General features: G+C 48.9%; 1 protein-coding gene across 9 annotated transcripts in view; it reads left to right on the top strand.

The window, feature by feature from the left end:
* The window catches only part of LOC106603825 (rap guanine nucleotide exchange factor 6), a 197,170-nt gene that overhangs the window by 76,278 nt on the left and 96,947 nt on the right, over nt 1–23,945 (top strand). For 3 of the 9 annotated variants that reach the window (XM_045717340.1, XM_014197996.2, XM_045717341.1), the window contains 2 exons: nt 9,975–10,103; nt 14,492–14,509. In XM_045717340.1, coding sequence (XP_045573296.1) covers nt 9,975–10,103; nt 14,492–14,509 — 147 coding nt within the window. Of the gene's footprint in view, nt 1–9,579; nt 10,104–14,491; nt 14,510–23,945 lie in introns of those variants that run through there. The other 6 variants (XM_014198000.2, XM_014197994.2, XM_014198001.2 and 3 more) reach the window with 4 other exon arrangements.

The following is a 23,945-nucleotide window of genomic DNA, read 5'->3' as shown; positions in this document are numbered from 1 at the left end:
AATACATATAGAATCATGAGAATTGCAATACATATCGTATCGACACTTAAGTATCGTGGTAATATATCGGGAGGTACCTGGCATTTTCCAGCCCTAATGACGGGCAAATTGGCCATACTTTCACATCATGGCCTTGACGTGTGAGCTTTCCCCTTTTTTCCTCTGTGGCCCTCCTTGCCTCTTTTCCTCTGTGGCTCTCATGTAATGTCTTAGTACACCCTGATGGATGACTGGAGCTCACAGAGATGACAGCCCTGCCGCCTGAACTAGGGAATGACCGTTATGGAATTTTTAGGGCCGATACCGATTTTTGGGGGTATTTTAGGCCAATATTCAATATCATAAAATGTGAACATTTTGACATTTCCCAGAGACAGCCATGTATGCATTTTAATAACCTCTTAAATGTAATGGAGAAATTTAGATTTCCGCCTAAATAGACACTCAAAAGTAACTGTTATTCATGTGTAATTACATTTACATTTAAGTCATTTAGCAGACGCTCTTATCCAGAGCGACTTACAAATTGGTGCATTCACCTTATAATATCCAGTGGAACAACCACTTTACAATAGTGCATCTAAATCTTTTAAGGGGGGGGTTAGAAGGATTACTTTATCCTATCCCAGGTATTCCTTAAAGAGGTGGGGTTTCAGGTGTCTCCAGAAGGTGGTGATTGACTCCGCTGTCCTGGCGTCGTGAGGGAGCTTGTTCCACCATTGGGGTGCCAGAGCAGCGAACAGTTTTGACTGGGCTGAGCGGGAACTGTGCTTCCTCAGAGGTAGGGGGGCCAGCAGGCCAGAGGTGGATGAACGCAGTGCCCTTGTTTGGGTGTAGGGCCTGATCAGAGCCTGAAGGTACGGAGGTGCCGTTCCCCTCACAGCTCCATAGCCAAGCACCATGGGTCTTGTAGCGGATGCGAGCTTCGACTGGAAGCCAGTGGAGAGAGCGGAGGAGCGGGGTGACGTGAGAGAACTTGGGAAGGTTGAACACCAGACGGGCTGCGGCGTTCTGGATGAGTTGTAGGGGTTTAATGGCACAAGCAGGGAGCCCAGCCAACAACGAGTTGCAGTAATCCAGACGGGAGATGACAAGTGCCTGGATTAGGACCTGCGCCGCTTCCTGTGTGAGGCAGGGTCGTACTCTGCGAATGTTGTAGAGCATGAACCTACAGGATCGGGTCACCGCCTTGATGTTAGTGGAGAACGACAGGGTGTTGTCCAGGGTCACGCCGAGGCTCTTAGCACTCTGGGAGGAGGACACAAGGGAGTTGTCAACCGTGATGGCGAGATCATGGAACGGGCAGTCCTTCCCCGGGAGGAAGAGCATCTCCGTCTTGCCGAGGTTCAGCTTGAGGTGGTGATCCGTCATCCACACTGATATGTCTGCCAGACATGCAGAGATGCGATTCGCCACCTGGTTGTCAGAAGGGGGAAAGGAGAAGATTAATTGTGTGTCATCTGCATAGCAATGATATGAGAGACCATGTAAGGATATGACAGAGCCAAGTGACTTGGTGTATAGCGAGAATAGGAGAGGGCCTAGAACAGAGCCCTGGGGGACACCAGTGGTGAGAGCACGTGGTGCGGAGACAGATTCTCGCCACGCCACCTGGTAGGAGCGACCTGTCAGGTAGGACGCAATCCAAGCGTGGGCCGCGCCGGAGATGCCCAGGTCGGAGAGGGTGGAGAGGAGGATCTGATGGTTCACAGTATCAAAGGCAGCAGATGGGTCTAGAAGGATGAGAGCAGAGGAGAGAGAGTTAGCTTTAGCAGTGCGGAGAGCCTCCGTGACACAGAGAAGAGCAGTCTCAGTTGAATGCCCAGTCTTGAAACCTGACTGATTAGGATCAAGAAGGTCATTCTGAGAGAGGTAGCAAGAGAGCTGGCCAAGGACGGCACGTTCAAGAGTTTTGGAGAGAAAGGAAAGAAGGGATACTGGTCTGTAGTTGTTGACATCGGAGGGATCGAGTGTAGGTTTTTTCAGAAGGGGTGCAACTCTCGCTCTCTTGAAGACGGAAGGGACGTAGCCAGTGGTCAAGGATGAGTTGATGAGCGAGGTGAGGTAGGGGAGAAAGTCTCCGGAAATGGTCTGGAGAAGAGAGGAGGGGATAGGGTCAAGTGGGCAGGTTGTTGGGCGGCCAGCCGTCACAAGACGCGAGATTTCATCTGGAGAGAGAGGGGAGAAAGAGGTCAAAGCACAGGGTAGGGCAGTGTGAGCAGGACCAGCGGTGTCGTTTGACTTAGCAAACGAGGATCGGATGTCGTCAACCTTCTTTTCAAAATGGTTGACGAAGTCATCCGCAGAGAGGGAGGAGGGGGGAGGGGGAGGAGGATTCAGGAGGGAGGAGAAGGTAGCAAAGAGCTTCCTAGGGTTAGAGGCAGATGCTTGGAGTTTAGAGTGGTAGAAAGTGGCTTTAGCAGCAGAGACAGCAGAGGAAAATGTAGAGAGGAGGGAGTGAAAGGATGCCAGGTCCGCAGGGAGGCGAGTTTTCCTCCGTTTTCCGCTCGGCTGCCCGGAGCCCTGTTCTGTGAGCTCGCAGTGAGTCGTCGAGCCACGGAGCAGGAGGGGGGGACCGAGCCGGCCTGGAGGATACGGGACAGAGGAAATCAAAGGATGCAGAGAGGGAGGAGAGGAGGGTTGAGGAGGCAGAATCAGGAGATAGGTTGGAGAAGGTTTGAGCAGAGGGAAGAGATGATAGGATGGAAGAGGAGAGAGTAGCGGGAGAGAGAGAGCGAAGGTTGGGACGGCGCAATACCATCCGAGTAGGGGCAGAGTGAGAAGTGTTGGATGAGAGCGAATTACATGATTCTGACATGCAAAAATGTGGTATATTTGGAGAGAATTCATCTTAGAGATTATGAGGAAATCATCAGAAGATGGATAGGAAATACATAGTTCAGAGCAGTAAACACTAAGTTTTTTTTTTGTTTTTTTGAACGTCATCTTTCATTGACAACTATAAGTGAATTATTGATGACTAGAGCTGGAAACACATCAGATGGCTTCCACAACATGTGAATAATATTTTTTTAAATGGGATTGATAGACCTAACAACTTAGAAATGGGCAGATGTTTTAGTAAGTGCTGTCAGGTGTGGTCACGGGACATTTCCAAGTGTCCCTAAACCTCTCCAAAGTGGCATATGTCTGTAAATTAGATAATTCTAGTGCTATTACATATTTTCAATCCCTAAATGCTATTTGTTCAGTATAAAAACACTTTCTTCCATATCAACCTCACTCAAACATTGTGGTGTTATGGGGTATCCAGGGTACATTCAAGTGTCTTTTCAACCTCTCCAAAGTGTCCAAATGTGGTAATTGCATAGTTTTTTTGCACACTGGATGTGCCTAAAAGTTATTGTTCACTATAAAAACAAAATATCTACAACACCAACCTCTCAAACATGGTTCTTGTGTCGGGGGACATACAGGGGATATGGATGCCTACAGCGCGTAAGCAGGCAACATCATTTTTGATGCGCAAAGATATTCAGTGTTGTCATTAAGTAATGCAACAACCTATCAACGTATTCCGTGTTTATTTTGTTTATGCTTCACAACTCATCCCTAGTTTGAGAAGTGAGAATGCACTGATCTACAGCTTTCCTGGTACATAAACATACAGGAAGATTCTTAGGTAGCTAAACCTATTGCCAACCTTTATTTGGGCATTTTAAAACACTTCCATATTTCCCTATGATGACAATCCTCTGTAGTGCATTGGGAAAGTATTCAGACACCTTGACTTTTTCCACATTTTGTTACGTTACAGCCTTTTTTCTAAAATTCTATCTACACACAATACCTTATTTCACAAAGCACAAACAGATTTTTAGACATTTTAGCTCATTTCTTAAAAATAAACTGTTTTCACTATCATTATGGGGTATTTTGTGTAGATTGAGGGGGGGGGAATATGTAATCCATTTTAGAATGAGGCTGTAACATAACTGTGAAAAAGGGAAGGGGTCTGAATACATTTCGAATTCACTGAAATTCAACTGTCAATTATGAATGCAGCTGGTCAGATCAGCACACCAGTAAATAGCTACCGTTACACTGCAAGTCAGATGGCTCGTTGCTGAAAATTCTGCATGTTCAAAGTGATAACCAGCTAACGTTAGCTAGCTACGTTGGCAATTAGCTCTTGTCGGATACCTGCCAGCTAGCTAGCATAGTTGCTAACACCAGAGATGAAATGGTTTGTTATCGTAATCTTTGCTAACAGGTCACATGGCTATCTGCATGTCCGGGCACATCGACACGAGCCTTATTAGTGAATTAAACTAATATTTGCAACAGGAATTCGATTTTGGTCACTGTGTCAATTCAGTTTCTCAATACTGCACCTTTCTTTCTGTTGGCGAATGAGCTAGCTTGCTGCTGCTGATTTTCAAAGCTAGACATTCCTGGTGAGTGGCGACTGGCATAGCAAAACTTTTGCTATGTCGATGTACTATTGACATAGCCGATAGACTAGAAAATGCCAATATCGCCCTGTCACATAGAGTAGGTCTGAAGGCTAAACTGAAAAACCTAACCTCTATCAAATAAAAAGATGGCGGAACCGCAAAAGTACTTCTCTGCAAGGGTGTTTATTTATATAGTGAATCTGGAAGAAAAATAACAGTACTGCCATCCAAAGTATACATTATGGGGACAGCTTAAAAACAATGGTGCCCCATCAACAGCTCAATCCAAAATGGTTCCCCCTTGAACTGAAAGAGAGGCTCCTTTTGTAGGGGAAGCCCCTTCCATCAGAAAATACCCAGCACTAATTAATTAAGCAATTACCTTCATCAAAAACTACATTTTCCACTCAACTAAACATACTGAATTATATACATTGCAACACGTTTCTCATAATACAATATACCAATATAACACATTTACAAAATCCCATCCCTACTGACATAGAGCCTTCCAATATGCCCATTCACATGAACGAGCCATTCAGGACAGCCACTACAAAGCCAGCCCGATTACCGTAGCTCTGGTCCTTATCCCAGCATACCCAGAAGCTACAGAGATGGAGAGGAACAGAACCAAACAACGCGCTCATCCATGACATTGACAAGTACAATAAACGTTGCTTAAATGAAACGTGAACACTTGTCTGTATATTCTTTATACCATAAACTGTTACTGACGGGAGGTAAGAATAAAGTGTGAAATGTATGTACTAAGAGAAGTTAACTTGTGTGTCGACCCAGATTGTTAACGTAGCTGATAACGGAGCAGGGAGGCGCGCTGAGTGTGTGTTAGTGTACCAAACACTGCCCGCGGCCAGTGACGGACTTCTCCGTCACACGCCCTGAGACTGACTGACTGACTTGAGTTTATATCACAGACTACCCTCCCGTCTCTCATCCTCCTCCTCAGTCCCACTTCTCCTGGCTCTGGGTTTTACCCGCCCACTCCTATATGAAATAGAAAAGTAATCTAAGTACATGGTTGAGCGAAGCAAAACACTTGTCAATAGTGTTCTGCTGGCATTCGTCAGAGCCCACTCATGATGCTTAAAATACAGTGGAAAAAGTTGGTTTGCCTTGGCAGGGATTTCCCCGACTCAGAGAGACATTGAGGGAGATCGCAGCAATGTTCAGACGATTGCAGATGTTTTTGTTAACTTAATTTCTTATTCGTCTCCCGCTTGTTTTTACTCTGGCTGGGCCGGTGGTGGCATTCCGCCTTCACTGTGTCAGTGACAGCATTTGATGGGTTTACAAACTAGGGTTGTGAACATTTAAACAAAACTGGGATCCTTAACATTAAGACAATCTTTTTTTTTCCTTCACAAAATTAAAATCTCAGTGCAGTTATCACAACGACCACTAACAGGTCCCAATCATCAACATAAAGGAAAAATAAAATTAAACAAATGCCTAACGCAACAATGCTGTAACGTTAGGAGAGAAAAAGGCAGTCTTTTAGCTACTTAATTTTTTTTATTATTTCACCATTATTTAACCAGGTAGGTCAGTTGAGAACAAGTCTCATTTACAACTGCGACCTGGCCAAGATAAAGCAAAGCAGTGCACCACAAACACAACAGTTACCCATGGGATAAACAAACGTACAGTCAATAACACAATAGAAAAGTCTATATACAGTGTGTGCAAATGTAGTAAGATTAGGGAGGTAAGGTAATAAATAGGCCATAGTGGCAAAATAAGTGTAATTTAGCAATTAAACACTGGAGTGATAGATATGCAGAAGATGAATGTGCAAGTAGAGCTACTGGGGTGTAAAGGAGCAAATAATAAATGACTATGGGGATGAGGTAGTTGGGTGGGCTATTTACAGATGGGCTGTGTACAGGTGCGATGATCGGTAAGCTGCTCTGACAGCTGATGCTTAAAGTTAGTGAGGTAGATATGTTTTCCAGCTTCAGTGATTTTTGCAATTCGTTCCAGTAATTGGCAGCAGAGAACTGGAAGGAAAGGTGGCCAAAGGAGGAGTTGGCTTTGGGGATGACCAGTGAAATATACCTGCTGGAGCGCGTGCTACTGGTGGGTGCTGCGACGGTGACCAGATTATATACAACGCAGGACAAGCTAGATAAATTAGTGATATCATGAACCATGTGTAGTTAACTAGTGATTATGTTAAGATTGATTGATTGTTTTTTATAAGATAAGTTTAATGCTAGCTAGCACCTTACCTTGGCTCCTTGCTGCACTCGCATAACAGGTAGTCTGCCTGCCACACAGTCTCCTCGTGGAGTGCAATGTAATCGGCCATAATCGGTGTCCCAAAATGGCGATTACCGATTGTTATGAAAACCTGAAATCGGCCCTAATTAATCGGCCATTCCGATTAATCGGTCGACCTCTAGTCTGGAGGTTTGTTAACACAGTGTCCAAAGAAGGGCCAGAAGTATACAGAATGGTGTCGTCTGCGTAGAGGTGGATCAGAGAATCACCAGCAGCAAGAGCGACATCATTGATGTATACAGAGGAAAAAGTCGGCCCGAGAATTGAACCCTGTGGCACCCCCATAGAGACTGCCAGAGGTCCGGACAACAGGCCCTCTGATTTTACACACTGAACTCTGTCTGAGAAGAAGTTGGTGAACCAGGCGGGGGAGTCATTTTGAGAAGCCAAGGCTATTGAGTCTGCCGAAAAGAATGTGGTGATTGACAGAGTCGAAAGCCTTGGCCAGGTTATTGAAGACGGCTGCACAGTATTGTCTTTTATTGACGGTGGTTATGATATCGTTTAGGAACTTGAGCTGAGGTGCACCCATGACCAGCTCGGAAACTAGATTTCATAGCGGAGAAGGTACAGTGGGATTCGAATTGGTCGGTGATCTGTTTGTTAACTTGGCTTTCGAAGACTTTGGAAAGGCAGGGTAGGATAGATATAGGTCTGTAACAGTTTGGGTGTAGAGTGACTCCCCCTTTGAAGAGGGGGATGACCGTGGCAGCTTTCCAATCTTTAGGGATCTCAGACGGTATGAAAGAGAGGTTGAACAGGCTAGTAATAGGGGTTGCAACAATTGCGGCAGATAATTTTATAAAGAGAGGGTCCAGATTGTCTAGCCCAGCTGATTTGTAGGGGTCCAGACTTTGCCGCTCTTCCAGAACATCAGCTATCTGGATTTGGGTGAAGGAGAAATGGGGGAGGCCTGGGCAAGTTGCTGTGGGAGGTGCAGAGCTGTTGACCGGGTTAGGGGTAGCCAGGTGGAAAGCATGGCCAGCTGTAGAAAAATGCTTATTAAAATTCTAGATTATTGCGGATTTATCGGTGGTGACAGTGTTTCCTAGCCTCAGTGCAGTGGGCAGCTGGGAGGAGGTGCTCTTATTCTCCATGGACTTTACAGTGTCCCAGAACTTTTTGGAGTTAGTGCTACAGGATGAACATTTTTGTTTGAAAAAGCCAGTCTTTGCTTTCCTAACTGTCTGTGTATATTGGTTCCTAACTTCTGTAAAGTTGCATATCGCAGGGGCTATTCGATGCTAATAAGGTACGCCACAGGATGTTTTTGTGCTGGTCAAGGGCAGTCAGGTCTGGAGGGCTATATCTATTCTTACTTCTACATTTTTTGAATGGGACATGCTTATTTAAGATGGTGAGGAAAGCACTTTTAAAGAATAACCAGGCGTCCTCTACTGACGGGATGAGGTCAATATCCTTCCAGGATACCCGGGCCAGGTCGATTAGAAAGGCCTGCTCGCTGAAGTGTTTTAGGGAGCGTTTGACAGTGATGAGGGGTGGTCATCTGACCGCGGACCCATTACGGACGCTGGCAATGAGGCAGTGATCGCTGAGATCCTGGTTGAAGACAGTGGAGGTGTAGGTTGGTCAGGATGATATCTATCAGAGTGACCGTGTTTACGGATTTAGGGTTGTACCTGGTAGGTTCCATGATCATTTGTGTGAGTTTGAGGGCATCTATTTTAGATTGTAGAATGGCCAGGGTGTTAAGCATATCCCCTCAGGAATAGGGGTGGAACTGGGGGCTACAGGGCCTGGGTTAACCTCTACATCACCAGAGGAACAGAGGAGTAGGATGAGGGTACAGCTAAAGGCTATAAGAACTGGTCGTCTAATGCGTTGGGAACTGGTGGACTCACTAGTTATTTATCATTTAATCTGATTACATAGTACCTGACTTGACGTATTAAACCGAAAGACTCTAGTGAAGCTAGCTAGCTTGTTAGCTATTGTAATTGAGACTACATAACTTGAACTGTGCGCTTCCTCCCCTTCCAAATCCTCCAGTAAATAACAACAAACCCATTCAGATTAAGAAGCGGCCTGCCTGTTGGCTCCCTGTCTTCCTCATTTAACTTTTAGTTCTGTCATTGTAATTTCATCTTCTGTTGAATAGCCTAGATGTCTCCTAATTACTTGCAACAGGGAAGCTCTATGACTGTAGCCTAGAGCCGGTTTGATGACTTGTGATTGCATGACAACAACAAGCTACACGCACCACTCTCGAGAAAAGCAAGCACACCAGCAGCATAAATGATAAAACATTTCTCACTCCGCGGAAAGCGCAATGTAGACATCTGCATTATGAATTCACATGATTTTAATTTTTGTTTTAACTGAAAACCCTCCCAAAAAATGGCTGTTTTGAACAATAAGTAATAGTTTGTTTGCCACATCCTTATTACAAACACAGCACTTTACCTGGACTGTTAGGTTACGTCATCTCCTCCACTGTCCTGATAAACCCACTCAATCTGCCCTCATAAAACACAGCCTCTCCTCTCATACTAGACTGCCTTTATCATCATCATCATCGCTTTTCTAGTGAAAATACTCTGCAAGCATGTGAGTCTAGAAAAGTACTGTTTATTTGTTGTTGTTGAAAATACTCAAAGCCTAGGAGTCTTGAACAGTTGAAATATTCTTACATTAATATTTATCCTAGTTTTAATGTTTTTGAATAGTTTCACAACTCACTTCACAAAATGCAACTATTTGCTCAGCTTAGTTTTTTTTGTTGCGTGAAAAGAAAACAAATACTCCAGCAACAGCATAGTAATACAAAGTTCTCCACAATCAAAAATGTTCTGTCTCGCAAAGGAAATTGGTATATTGAAGGAAGCTGTGGTCTCACTGTGAGCTATGTTGTGCAGAAACGGTCTCCTGACTCGACACAGCAGACTGAGAATGACTAGAACTATTCTCGTCGCAGCCTTGAAGAGAGAGAGTCTCATACCGTCTACCTCTCCTATCTCTTCTCTTGCCCGTGTCCTGGATGCAGTCCCCATGACGAGGCGCTTGCACAGGCTCTCTGTGCTGTGGAAGAACTGGATGTTCTACCAGGAGCCTGAACAACAGAACCCTGAACAGGAACAGAGCCAGGATCAGCTCTCAGAACCAGTAGCCAGAAACAAATGTGATCAGTCTGAGCAGCTGACTCTGATCTCAGAACAAGAACAGTCTAGTAGTAGCGGTAGCTCTGAGCCCCAGACCTTCAGCACTGAGGCCCAGCTTGGTGATGTGTTTCAGGTGGACAATGCCAGCGAGGGTGAGGGGGCACAGCAGAGGGAGGCATCCCAGAGACGTTCCCGCCGGCGCTTTCGCAAAGTCAACCCCCGGGGAGAGCGGGAACTGATCACTGACGGCCAGGACCCCACGGTAAGAACTGACGCTAATGTTTACTCACTATGTTCCTGAAGTTAAAGGACTTCTACTCGGCTCAGACAGAAAGATGCCATAGACGGCGCTCTCTGTTCAGTGTAAGTGTAGTGTTGACAGCTGTGGTGAAACTGTAAAAGTGTTAAATTAAGTACTGCTTGTTGTGTGGTAGGTCAAAGTCTAAAAGCAGTGTGGATAAGGAGAGTGGATTTACTGTGTAAAAGTATCTACTGGTATGTTGGTTAGAATTTAGTTAGTTTGTTTATAGTGCAGGATTGCATTCCCCCCCCCAAAAAAAATAGTTGTTGCAAGATTGTTTATCTTGAGTGTTGAAAGTTGAATGAAACATTGCAGAATAAGTAGATTTACTCCACACTGAACTACCATAGCCATAAAGCCTATTCTATGTTCTTCAGAGGGCTCACTTGGGGTGGGGGGCGAAAGCAGACACATGCCTTTACAGTGAACAGTCATAAGTTAACTTGAGTTATGTTTTATGTAAAAACTAAAATGTATATGTCCTCTGTTGATCATCCTGACATCTTGTATTTCTCTCGTCCTCTCTCTCTCGTGCCCGCTCTCTCGTGCCCGCTCTCTCGTGCCCGCTCTCTCTCTCGCTCTCTCTCTCGCTCTCTCTCTCGCCCTCTCTCTCTCGCCCTCTCTCTCGCCCTCTCTCTCTCGCCCTCTCTCTCTCTCTCGCCCTCTCTCTCTCTCTCGCCCTCTCTCTCTCTCTCGCCCTCTCTCTCTCTCTCGCCCTCTCTCTCTCTCGCGCCCTCTCTCTCTCTCGCGCCCTCTCTCTCGCTCTCTCTCTCTCTCTCTCTCGCGCCCTCTCTCTCGCCCTCTCTCTCTCTCGGCTCTCTCTCTCTCTCTCTCTCTCTCTCGCGCCTCTCTCTCTCTCTCTCGCGCCCTCTCTCTCTCTCTCGCGCCCTCTCTCTCTCTCGCGCCCTCTCTCTCTCGCGCTCTCTCTCTCTCTCTCTCTCGCGCTCTCGCGCTCTCTCTCTCTCTCTCTCGCGCTCTCTCTCTCTCGCGCCCTCTCTCTCGCTCGCGCCCTCTCTCTCGCTCGCGCCCTCTCTCTCGCTCGCGCCCTCTCTCTCTCTCTCTCTCTCGCGCCCTCTCTCTCTCTCGCGCGCCCTCTCTCTCTCTCGCGCCCTCTCTCTCTCGCTCGCGCCCCTCTCTCTCGCTCGCGCCCTCTCTCTCTCTCTCTCGCGCCCTCTCTCTCTCTCTCGCCGCTCTCTCTCTCTCTCTCGCCTCTCTCTCTCTCTCTCTCTCTCTCTCTCTCTCGCGCTCTCTCTCTCTCTCGCGCCCTCTCTCTCTCTCGCGCCCTCTCTCTCTCTCTCTCGCCCTCTCTCTCTCTCTCTCTCGCCCTCTCTCTCTCTCTCGCGCCCTCTCTCTCTCGCGCTCTCTCTCTCTCTCTCTCGCGCCCGCTCTCTCTCTCGCGCCCGCTCTCTCTCTGGCTCTCTCTCGCCCTCTCTCTCTCTCGCGCCCGCTCTCTCTCTCTCGCTCTCTCTCTCTCTCTCTCGCTCGCTCTCTCTCTCTCTCTCGCGCCCTCTCTCTCTCTCTCTCTCTCTCTCGCTCTCTCTCTCTCTCGCGCCCTCTCTCTCTCTCTCTCTCTCGCCCTCTCTCTCTCTCGCGCGCCCTCTCGCTCTCTCGCGCCCTCCCTCTCTCGCGCCCTCTCTCTCGCGCCCTCTGTCTCTCTCTCTCGCGCCCACTCTCTCTCTCTCTCTCTCGCGCGCGCTCTCTCTCTCGCGCCCGCTCTCTCTCTCGCGCCCGCTCTCTCTCTCGCGCCCGCTCTCTCTCTCGCGCCCGCTCTCTCTCTCGCGCTCGCTCTCGCGCCCGCTCTCGCTCTCTCTCTCGCGCCCGCTCTCGCGCCCGCTCTCGCTCTCTCTCTCGCGCCCGCTCTCGCTCTCTCTCTCGCGCCCGCTCTCGCTCTCTCTCTCGCGCCCGCTCTCGCTCTCTCTCTCGCGCCCGCTCTCGCTCTCTCTCGCGCCCGCTCTCGCTCTCTCTCTCGCGCCCGCTCTCTCTCGCTCTCTCACGCCCTCGCTCTCTCTCTCTCTCTCTCTCGCCCGCTCTCGCTCTCTCTCGCGCGCTCTCTCTCTCTCTCTCGCGCCCACTCTCTCTCTCTCTCTCTCTCTCGCGCCCTCTCTCTCTCTCTCTCTCGCCCGCTCTCGCTCTCTCTCTCGCGCCCGCTCTCGCTCTCTCTCTCGCGCCCGCTCTCGCTCTCTCTCTCGCGCCCGCTCTCTCTCTCGCGCCCGCTCTCGCTCTCTCTCTCGCGCCCGCTCTCGCTCTCTCTCTCGCGCCCGCTCTCTCTCTCGCGCCCGCTCTCGCTCTCGCGCCCTCGCTCTCGCTCTCTCTCTCGCGCCCTCGCTCTCTCTCTCGTGCCCTCTCGCTCTCGCCCTCTCTCTCTCGCGCTCTCTCTCTCTCTCGCGCCCTCTCTCTCTCTCGCGCCCTCTCTCTCTCTCGCGCCCTCTCTCTCTCTCGCGCCCTCTCTCTCTCTCTCTCGCCCTCTCTCTCTCTCTCTCGCCCTCTCTCTCTCTCGCGCTCTCTCTCGCTCTCTCGCCCTCTCTCTCGCGCCCTCTGTCTCTCTCTCTCGCGCCCTCTCTCTCTCTCTCTCTCTCTCGCGCCCGCTCTCTCTCTCGCGCCCGCTCTCTCTCTCGCGCGCCCGCTCTCGCGCCCGCTCTCGCTCTCTCTCTCGCGCCCGCTCTCGCGCCCGCTCTCGCTCTCTCTCTCGCGCTCGCTCTCGCGCCCGCTCTCGCTCTCTCTCTCGCGCCCGCTCTCGCTCTCTCTCTCGCGCCGCTCTCGCTCTCTCTCGCCGCTCTCGCTCTCTCTCGCGGCTCTCGCTCTCTCTCTCGCGCTCGCTCTCTCTCGCTCTCTCACGCCCTCGCTCTCTCTCTCTCGCGCCCACTCTCACTCTCTCTCTCTCTCTCGCGCCCTCTCTCTCTCTCTCTCTCTCTCGCGCTCGCTCTCGCTCTCTCTCTCGCCGCTCGCTCTCGCTCTCTCTCTCGCGCCCGCTCTCGCTCTCTCTCTCGCGCCCGCTCTCGCTCTCTCTCTCGCGCCCGCTCTCTCTCTCGCGCCCGCTCTCTCTCTCGCGCCCGCTCTCGCTCTCGCGCCCTCGCTCTCGCTCTCTCTCTCGCGCCCTCGCTCTCTCTCTCGCGCCCTCTCGCTCTCGCCCTCTCTCTCTCTCTCGCGCTCTCTCTCGCTCGCGCCCTCTCTCTCTCTCGCGCCCTCTCTCTCTCGCTCTCTCTCTCGCGCCTCTCTCTCTCTCGCGCGCCCTCTCTCTCTCTCGCGCCCTCTCTCTCTCTCGCGCGCCTCTCTCTCTCTCTCGCGCCCTCTCTCTCTCTCTCTCTCGCGCCCTCTCTCTCTCTCTCGCGCCCTCTCGCTCTCGCCTCTCTCTCTCTCTCTCTCGCTCTCTCGCGCCCTCTCTCTCTCTCGCGCTCTCTCGCTCTCTCTCTCTCTCGCGCCCTCTCTCTCTCTCGCGCCCTCTCTCTCTCTCGCGCCCTCTCTCTCTCTCGCCCTCTCTCTCTCTCTGCGCCCTCTCTCTCTCTCGCCCTCTCTCTCTCTCTCGCGCGCCTCTCTCTCTCTCGCGCCCTCTCTCTCTCTCGCGCCCTCTCTCTCGCGCCCTCTCTCTCTCTCGCGCCCTCTCTCTCGCGCGCCCTATCTCTCTCTCTCTTGCACCCTATCTCTCTCTCTTGCGCCCTATCTCTCTCTCTCTCTCGCACCCTCTCTCTCTCGCGCCCTCTCTCTCTCGCGCCCTCTCTCTCTCGCGCCCTCTCTCTCTCGTGCCCTCTCTCTCTCGCCCTCTCTCTCTCGCGCCCTCTCTCTCTCTCTCTCCCTGTCTCTCTCTCGCCCTGTCTCTCTCTCTCTCTCGCCCTGTCTCTCTCTCTCTCTCGCCCTGTCTCTCTCTCTCTCGCGCCCTGTCTCTCTCTCTCGCGCCTCTCTCTCTCTCTCTCTCTCTCGCCGCTCTCTCTCTCTCTCTCGCGCCCTCTCTCTCTCTCTCTCGCGCCTCTCTCTCTCTCTCTCGCGCCCTCTCTCTCTCTCTCTCGCGCTCTCTCTCTCTCTCTCTCTCGCGCTCTCTCTCTCTCTCTCTCTCGCGCTCTCTCTCTCTCTCTCTCGCGCCCTCTCTCTCGCGCCCTCTCTCTCTCTCTCTCTCTCGCGCCCTCTCTCTCTCTCTCGCGCCCTCTCTCTCTCTCTCTCTCGCGCCCTCTGTCTCTCTCTCTCGCGCCCACTCTCTCTCTCGCGCCCACTCTCTCTCTCGCGCCCACTCTCGCTCTCGCGCTCGCTCTCGCGCCCACTCTCTCTCTCCCTCTCTCTCTCTCGCCCTCTCTCTTGCCCTCCCTCTCTCTCTTCCTCCCCCCTTATCCATTCCTGGTGCTTGATCTGGTCTTCCTCAGGATTATGTGGATAACCAGGTACGTGGGAAACTTTACTTCTTCACTGAGTGTGTGGTGGTTACCTTTCCCTTTTGTATGTGGATGTGTGAGTCATGCTGGTGTAGGCACGTGCTCTTTAAAGGTCAGTGATTGGACACATCTGGCTGCATACTCAACTTGCAATATGTGATGACAGGACTTGCCAAATGGACATAAAGTAGTTTGTGTGCTATTTACGTGCAGAAGACCGAGGACTTCAGGGTACAGTGCTTTGAGCTCTAGTTGGTCAAAAGCCCTTACTAGAGTATTTCAGATAGACAAAGAAGGTGTCCATCTAAGAGGTTTGCTAGTTGTGAAAGTAATGATATTACCAAGCAAAGAGATTAAGGACCATCGGCACTGTCCCATCTTGGTGCTCTCATGATATACTGTAGATCAACATGTATCATAATTTTGAAACTAAAACTCAAACATTGCACCAATCTCTCTTTCTCTGTCTTTCTCTCAGTAATTATATATATATATATTACTCTAAACGTATACACACACTAGAGGACTGAGCATCTGACTCTAATACAGTGCTGTGCAAATGTATTCATCCCCCTTGGCATTTTTCCTATTTTGTTGCATTACAACCTGTAATTTAAATTGATATTTATTTGGATTCCATGTAATGGACATAAACAAAATAGTCCAAATTTGTGAAGTGTAATGAAAAAAATTACTTGTTTCAAAAAATGGCAAAAAATAAAAAACAGAAAAGTGGTGCGTGCATATGTATTTACCCCCTTTGCTATGAATCCCCTAAATAAGATCTGGTGCAACCAATTACCTTCAGAAGTCACATAACATTAGTTAATTAGTTAAATAAAGTCCACCTGTGTGCAATCTAAGTGTCACATGATCTGTCACATGATCTCAGTATATATACACCTGTTCTGAAAAGCTCCAGAGTCAGCAATACCACTAAGCAAGGGGCACCACCAAGCAAGCGGCACCATGAAGACCAAGGAGCTCTCCAAACAGGTCAGGGACAAAGTTGTGGAGAAGTACAAATCAGGGTTGGGTTATAAAAAAAAAAAATATCCGAAACTTTGACTATCCCATGGAGAACCATTAAATCCATTATTACAATTTTTTTAATATGGCACCACAACAAACCTGCCAAGAGAGGGCCGCCCACCAAATCTCAGGGACCAGGCAAGGAGGGCATTAATCAGAGGCAACAAAGAGAAAGATAACCCTGAAGGACCTGCAAAGCTCCACAGTGGAGATTGGAGTATCTGTCCACAGGACCACTTTTTAAGCCGTACAATCCACAGAGCTGGGCTTTACGGAAGAGTGGCCAGAAAAAAGGCATTGCTTAAAGAAAAAAATAAGCAAACACTTTTGGTGTTTGGGAAAGGCAGGTGGGAGACTCACCAAACGTATGGAAGAAGGTACTCTGGTCAGATGAGACTTAAATTTGAGCTTTTTGGCCATCAAGGAAAATGCTATGTCTGGCGCAAACCCAACACCTCATCACCCCGAGAACACAATCCCCACAGTGAAGCATGGTGGTGCCAGCATCATGCTGTGGGGATGTTTTTCATCAGCAGGCACTGGGAAACTGTTCAGAGTTGAAGGAATGATGGATGGTGCTAAATATAGGGACATTCTTGAGGGAAACCTATTTGTCTTCCAGAGATTTGAGACTGGGATGGAGGTTCACCTTCCAGCAGGACAATGACCCTAAGCATACTGCTAAAGCAACACTCGGGTGGTTTAAGGGGAAACATTTAAATATCTTGGAATGGCTTAGTCAAAGCCCAGACCTCAATCCAATTGAGAATCTGTGGTATGACTTAAAGATTGCTGTACACCAGCGGAACCCATCCAACTTGAAGGAACTGGAGCAGTTTTGCCTTGAAGAATGGGCAAAAATCAGAGTGGCTAGATGTGCCAAGCTTATAGAGACATACCCCAAGAGACTTGCAGCTGTAATTGCTGCAAAAGGTGGCTCAAGAAGTATTGACTTTGTGGGGTGAATAGTTATGCACGCTCAGGTTTTCTGTTTTTTTGTCTTGTTTCACAAAAATAATTATTTTGCATCTTTAAAGTGGTAGGCATGTTATGTAAATCAAATGATACAAACCCCCCAAAAAAACGCTCCAGCAGGTATATTTCATTGGTCATCCCCAAAGCCAACATTTCCTTTGTCCACCTTTCCTTCCAGTTCTTTGCTGCCAATGACTGGAACAAATTGCAAAAATCACTGAAGCTGGAGATATATCTCCCTCACTAACTTTAAGCATCAGCTGTCAGAGTGGCTTACCAATCACTGCATCTGTACACAGCCATCTGTAAATAGCCCACCCAGCTACTTCATCCCCATATTTGTATTTTATCCTCTTGCTCTTTTGCACCCCACTATCTTTACTTGCACATCATCTGCACATCTATAACTCTGGTGTTAATGCTAAATTGTAATTATTTTGCCTCTATCCCATGTGTAACTATGTGTTTGTGTCGCACTTCTTTGCTTTATCTTGGCCAGGTCGCAGTTGTAAATGAGAACTTGTTCTCAACTGGCCTACCTGGCCTATAAAGGTGAAATAAAATAAATAGACTCCTGTATCTTTGTAGTGACTGGGTGTAATGATAAACCCACCAAAGTGTTATTAATAACTTCACCATGCTCAAAGGGATACTCAATGTCTGCTTTTAATTTTTAATTTGACCTATCTACCATAAGGTGCCCTTCTTTGTGGCATTGGAAAACCTCCTTACATTTACATTACATTTAAGTCATTTAGCAGACGCTCTTATCCAGAGCGACTTACAAATTGGTGCATTCACCTTATGATATCCAGTGGAACAACCACTTTACAATAGTGCATCTAAATCTTTTAAGGGGGGGATTAGAAGGATTACTTTATCCTATCCCAGGTATTCCTTAAATAGGTGGGGTTTCAGGTGTCTCCGGAAGGTGGTGATTGACTCCGCTGTCCTGGCGTCGTGAGGGAGCTTGTTCCACCATTGGGGTGCCAGAGCAGCGAACAGTTTTGACTGGGCTGAGCGGGAACTGTGCTTCCTCAGAGGTAGGGGGGCCAGCAGGCCAGAGGTGGATGAACGCAGTGCCCTTGTTTGGGTGTAGGGCCTGATCAGAGCCTGAAGGTATGGAGGTGCCGTTCCCTTCACAGCTCCGTAGGCAATCACCATGGTCTTGTAGCGGATGCGAGCTTCAACTGGAAGCCAGTGGAGAGAGCGGAGGAGCGGGGTGACGTGAGAGAATTTGGGAAGGTTGAACACCAGACGGGCTGCGGCGTTCTGGATGAGTTGTAGGGGTTTAATGGCACAGGCAGGGAGCCCAGCCAACAGCGAGTTGCAGTAATCCAGACGGGAGATGACAAGTGCCTGGATTAGGACCTGCGCCGCTTCCTGTGTGAGGCAGGGTCGTACTCTGCGAATGTTGTAGAGCATGAACCTACAGGATCGGGTCACCGCCTTGATGTTAGTGGAGAACGACAGGGTGTTGTCCAGGATCACGCCAAGGTTCTTAGCACTCTGGGAGGAGGACACAAGGGAGTTGTCAACCGTGATGGCGAGATCATGGAACGGGCAGTCCTTCCCCGGGAGGAAGAGCAGCTCCGTCTTGCCGAGGTTCAGCTTGAGGTGGTGATCCGTCATCCACACTGATATGTCTGACAGACATGCAGAGATGCGATTCGCCGCCTGGTTATCAGAAGGGGGAAAGGAGAAGATTAATTGTGTGTCGTCTGCATAGCAATGATAGGAGAGACCATGTGAGGATATGACAGAGCCAAGTGACTTGGTGTATAGCGAGAATAGGAGAGGGCCTAGAACAGAGCCCTGGGGGACACCAGTGGTGAGAGCGCATGGTGCGGAGACAGATTCTCGCCACGCCACCTGGTAGGAGCGACCTGTCAGGTAGGACGCAATCCAAGCGCAATCCTTGACCTTTTGTAGTTGAATCTGTTTGAAATTCTCTGCTCGACTGGGGGACCTTCCAGATAATTGTAGGTGTGAGGTACAGAGATGGTAGTCATTTAGAAATCATGTTAAACACTATTACTGCACATAGAGTGGGTCCAAGCAACTTATTATGTGACTTGCTAAGCACATTTTTACTCCTGAACTTATTTAGGCTTGCCATAAGAAATCGGTTGAATACTTATTTACTCCAGACATTTCAGCTTTTCATTTTGTAAAAATGTCAAAAAACATAATTCCACTTTGACAAGATTTGATATTGTGTGTGTGTGTGTAGGCCAGTGACAAAAAAACAAATCTAAATGTAATCTATTTTAAATTCAGGGGTGTGAATACTTTCTGAAGGCAACTCTTCTGTCGTCATACCATACATGTTGAGGACTTAAGGCAAAAGCACAAACAAACTGGACCATCCGGCTGTGTTGGGTATACCAGACAATTGTGTGTGAGTGATGTGCTGATGAGTATCCCCATGACATGCTATTGACATTGACTGTCATTGATCCTGAAGCATGACCCTCCTCCAGGCCAGCCTGCAGAAACCTGGGATGAATTATACTATGATGCATAATGGGATTTAATACGAATGCTGACAAATGAATGAAGACTCAGTTGCCCCACTTTATTAGTACATCGGTTGCCTACTAGCCACACACACACTGCCATAGAAGGATATATCACCCCCCCTTGGCCTTCAGAATCATGTTCTAAGTGCTTTCCTGGCCATTCTAAGAGACTATTCCATGGATCATTACATTTCTATGAGACATGGTCCGGTAACTGGGTCACGAATGACTAGGCTACATTCGTACAGTTGAAGAGTGGTGATCACTCTTCTGCAAGTCTCTGCTTTGTCTTGGTGCACGACACCCAGCTACAGCTTGCAGCAGAACCAGGTTGCTAGGCTAGTCAATGGCTTGTGATATTTCACTTCCTGTCAGTCTGCAAGATGTCTGGTGCTGGCTGGGCCTCTCTTCTTCTTATCCTTAGCTAGAGTTAGCGTCTCTGTGTAGAAACATCCATGGCTAATAGAACTTAGCCTGCATAGCTAATAGAACGTAGCTTGCAGCTAGTCAGTTATTGGCTGATCATCAGGTCTCAGCTGATATTGCCTCTGTGTGCACTTGAGTCTCATGATCATCAGACTCTGAGTTGATCAGCCAGTAGAGATGCGTAAGTGCTGGCTGGCTGCGCCACATACAGGGCCTTTGTCTGTCCTGATCCCAGAGATCATTTCCACATCTCCTCCCCCAGCCAGGCTCTGTAGGTCATGAGGATATTGGGATGTCTCATGATGACTTCATGCTGTAAAGAGATGATTGCTGACTTGTTGTCACGGAGACCCTCGTCATCTTCTAGAGGTGAACTTGATGTCCTCTGTCTTGTCCCTCTTCTGTCCTTGTCTGCTATGTGACATGTTGTGTGGTACACATCCACTAACCTGTTTCTCTTGTTATCCCATCTCATCCTATTAGCAAATTTGACCATGAAGGTGTTGATGTGCCCCTCTGTCAGAGCTGAACTGCCTGCGGGGTGAGGGATAGAGCCGGGTTGTGTGGTGGTCAGGGGAGATTGGAGGGTGAAGATGGAGAGCGGGCTTTGGGGCAGAGGAGGACTGGCTTATAGAGGAGACCTCTGGGGATTTCACCCCCCTCCTCCTCCACTGAGCCCCGAGGCTGATGGATGATTTATCACTTCTGTCCTTCTGGAACTAGCTCCCCCTCCTTTCAGCACCTGCCCCTCAGCCCACCAACCACCACCTCTAACCCCCCAGCCCCAGCACACCAAGCTAACACAACACATCAGCCTGCATTGATGTACCATTATACAAACAGTACAAGGCTTTTAACACAGCTGTAATCAACTGCTCTGATATACCATAATAAGAACACAGCAGCTCTAACAAAACCACTGTAATCAGGCCAGGCACGCCGACTACCAGTATATACAAGCTAAAGCCCTGGAGAGATGATGTGTTGTGAAACATGGGAGAAGGAGCATTGTCTCCTGGGGAGTGGATCTAGGACCTGAAAATATAGCGCAGGCTACGCTCCAGGCAAGACTTCATCTAAATGTTAACATCATTCATTCTGTGCTGAGTGTACCACTGCTGCTGCCTCTGGAGCTAACCTTGCTGAACCCCCCCTCTTCCCTCCTCCTCCCTTCCCCCAGCTCCAGGGGAGGCTCATATTTTCATCCCACTTAGTGCTATGGAGCTGGGCTTTTTTGCTGAAGCCAGGCAGGGACTTTACCCCGGGGCTTCAGGGATCACCGGTCCTAGACATGCTTGCTAGTAGCAGCCCCCCACCCTCTCCTCCTGCACCCTCACACCCTCTCCTCCTGCACCCTCACACACAAGCAGCACATTACCTCCCTCTTCCCTCTCTTCTCCCTGCCCCTCAACTCCCCATCCTCTCTTCTCTGGCTGAATCCCAAATCACCCCCTCCTCACCCCTCCAGTTGTACGTTCACGTGCACCTCCACTATATGCACAAGTGTCCCAAAGCTGAGGGAGTGAGAATGATGCAGGATGTAGGTGGCTAATTTGACCCTCCAATAGCCACTTTGACCGAATCCGCTACACTTTTGCCTTCAGAGCGAAGTTGTATCCCATAAAGCACTGTTATGTTTTTGTTTTGAGCCACCTGTATTCGTTTGACTGATTGACACATGTAACAGGAAATGCCTCCCAACTGTTTAAATCTTCTAAAACAACGGGGAATTTCCTCTTTTGAATTTGATGCTTGTTTTATTATTTGAATGTGAATTGCATTTGATTTTTTGATTCCCCTCGCCACCCTTGCACAGTGCAATCCAGGAGAATACAGCGCAGTACAGATCAACACAGCACAGTAAGGTACAGGACAGCACAGCCCAGAACAGTGGTCTGCTGGAACTCTTTGTGGCTCTGTGGGTAGTGGAGCAGAAAAACATTGTTACGGCCAAGTACAAACCATTTAATATGGCCTGTTTAAACGGAAGGATTATTGGCAGTCTGAACTCTCAAGGGTGGGATTATATTGTATACTATGGGTTATATAAAGATGGTCCTCCGGTGAGTTGCTAGGGGTGAGGGTCCTCCGGTGAGTTGCTAGGGGTGAGGGTCCTCCGGTGAGTTGCTAGGGGTGAGGGTCCTCCGGTGAGTTGCTAGGGGTGAGGGTCCTCCGGTGAGTTGCTAGGGGTGAGGGTCCTCCGGTGAGTTGCTAGGGGTGAGGGTCCTCCGGTGAGGTGCTAGGTGTGAGGGTCCTCCGGTGAGTTGCTAGGGGTGAGGGTCCTCCGGTGAGGTGCTAGGGGTGAGGGTCCTCCGGTGAGGTGCTAGGGGTGAGGGTCCTCCGGTGAGGTGCTAGGGGTGAGGGTCCTCCGGTGAGGTGCTAGGGGTGAGGGGCTGGTTTGGAAGTCCCGCTAAGACCTCCAGAGCCATCAAAGGCGAAAAAAGACATTGTAGCAGGGTGGAATCCTATAACACAGGCTCCATCGCCCGCCGCATGTGGCAGGGGCTCCAGTCATCACGGATTACAAAGCAAGACCCAACCATGATCTGCCCAACGATGCCTCTCTACCAGACCAACTTAATGCATTTGATTATGCATGCTTTGACAAAAACAACACCTTGCCGTACATGGGGGGGGCCCCCGCCGACCTTTTGGTCTGGGTGATCTCACTCTCCGAGGCTAACGTAAGGTTTTTAATCAGGTCAACACTCGCAAGGCAGCGGGGCTGGACGGTATTTCAGGGCGCATTTGCAGATCAGCTGGCGGGCATGCCAGATAATATTCCAGGGCGCGTTCTCAGAGCATGCTCAGAACAGCTGGCGGGCGAATTCATGGTCATTTTCAACCTCTCCTTTTTCCAGCACATTGTAAATATGGTTTTGACACTGACCCTGTATATATGCTAGTTTACTTTCATGTTATTTCTTTTTTTCAGGTTTTTTTCTTCTACTTTAATTTTTTTTAGTACTGCTGATATTGATTAATGCATTGTTGGGAGATCGTTTGCAAGAAAGGCATTTCACTGTACCTGTGCACGTGATAATAACTTAACTTGAATTCAGTCTCCCTCTCTTGTTGCTCCTTCCTCTCTTCTCTCCCTGCCCGCTTATCTTCCCCTCTCAGCTACCCTCTCATCCTCTCTCTCTCTCATCTCTTATCTCCTCTCAGCTACCCTCTCAACCCCTCTCTCTCTCCTCTCAGCTACCCTCTCATCCCCTCCCCTCTCTCTCCCCCCTCAGCTACCCTCTCCTTCCCCCTCTCGTGTCTCTCTCGTGCTTTTGCTCTGTCTCTCTCCTTCCTCCTACAGGTACTGGGTGGGAAGGGAAGGCCCTAGACCTGTACACAGTATAGTACAATACAGTATAGCCCAGCCCAGAACAGTGGTCTGCTGGAGCTCTGTGTGTTGTGCAGCAGGAAAGCATTGTGACGGCCAAGTACAAGATGATGGAGTCATCATTAATATGGCCTGTTTAAGCGGAAGGATTATTGGCAGTCTGGACTCTCAAGGGTGGGATTATATTGTATAATATGGGTTATATAACGAGGAATAGACCAGAGGCAACCTGTTTCAAGTTGAATGCCATTTATTAGAATAGCAGCATTCTGTGTTCACTGTGGTGGGAGGTGGTATTTGAGGGGAAGATTACATGGGGAGAAGCAATTGTTTTCATCATTATTTTTTGCCTTTTATGAAATGGGCAGTGTGCCAAAATATATGCAAATGAGTGGTGGAACAATAAAAATAGGTTGGAATATGTAAAGCACTACCCCCAACCACAGACACACACACACACACACACACCAAGCAGTTTGTGTGTGGGATTGTTCACTGCTCACTGAGACGTCCTATGGCTCAGGTGTACCGTGTGATTCCGTCTCGCCTCTCACTCTCCTAACCACTGCAGGGAGAATGACCCACGTGTGCGATTTCCCTACACACACACACATTTTAAGCCCCCATTAGAATTCCTATCTGAGTAGTGTTGATCGGAGCAGGGTTGGACATTGTACGGTGTACTGTATATAGCTTCCTTCCTGGTTGTCAGTACTGTACATGCTCTAATGAAGTGTACAGAAGCCAGTAGCACTGTCTGTAGTTAGACCAGTTGTTTGACTGTGGTACCCTGATGTCTGGCCTGTTGAATGATGCAAACATGTCTTCAGGGTGCTGCTTGCCTGCGTTGGCAGTTTGACCTTTTACCTCATGGAAATGTTGTATTTTCATTATTTTGGCCATGTTCATCGTGAAAACAGGCGTATCTATCTCTTCTCTGTCTGATTTGAAGTGTAGTCACAAAGTTAGCTTCACTGTTTGTAATCTTGATCTTGTGGTTAAACTTCCTCTTTTGCGCATGCGCGCGGGCGCACACACACACAGAGGAAGCACATCCTGCCTGATGTATGTCCACTTTCTCTCTCACTTCCTTGTCTGCCTGAGAAGCAAAGCTGCTGTTTTTGATGCAACAAGTAGAATCCATCATGAGAAAAGG

Source organism: Salmo salar, chromosome ssa04 (assembly GCF_905237065.1).
Source record: "Salmo salar chromosome ssa04, Ssal_v3.1, whole genome shotgun sequence".
In the NCBI taxonomy this organism is placed as follows: domain Eukaryota; kingdom Metazoa; phylum Chordata; class Actinopteri; order Salmoniformes; family Salmonidae; genus Salmo; species Salmo salar.
This window is presented reverse-complemented; position numbering and strand designations above follow the sequence as displayed.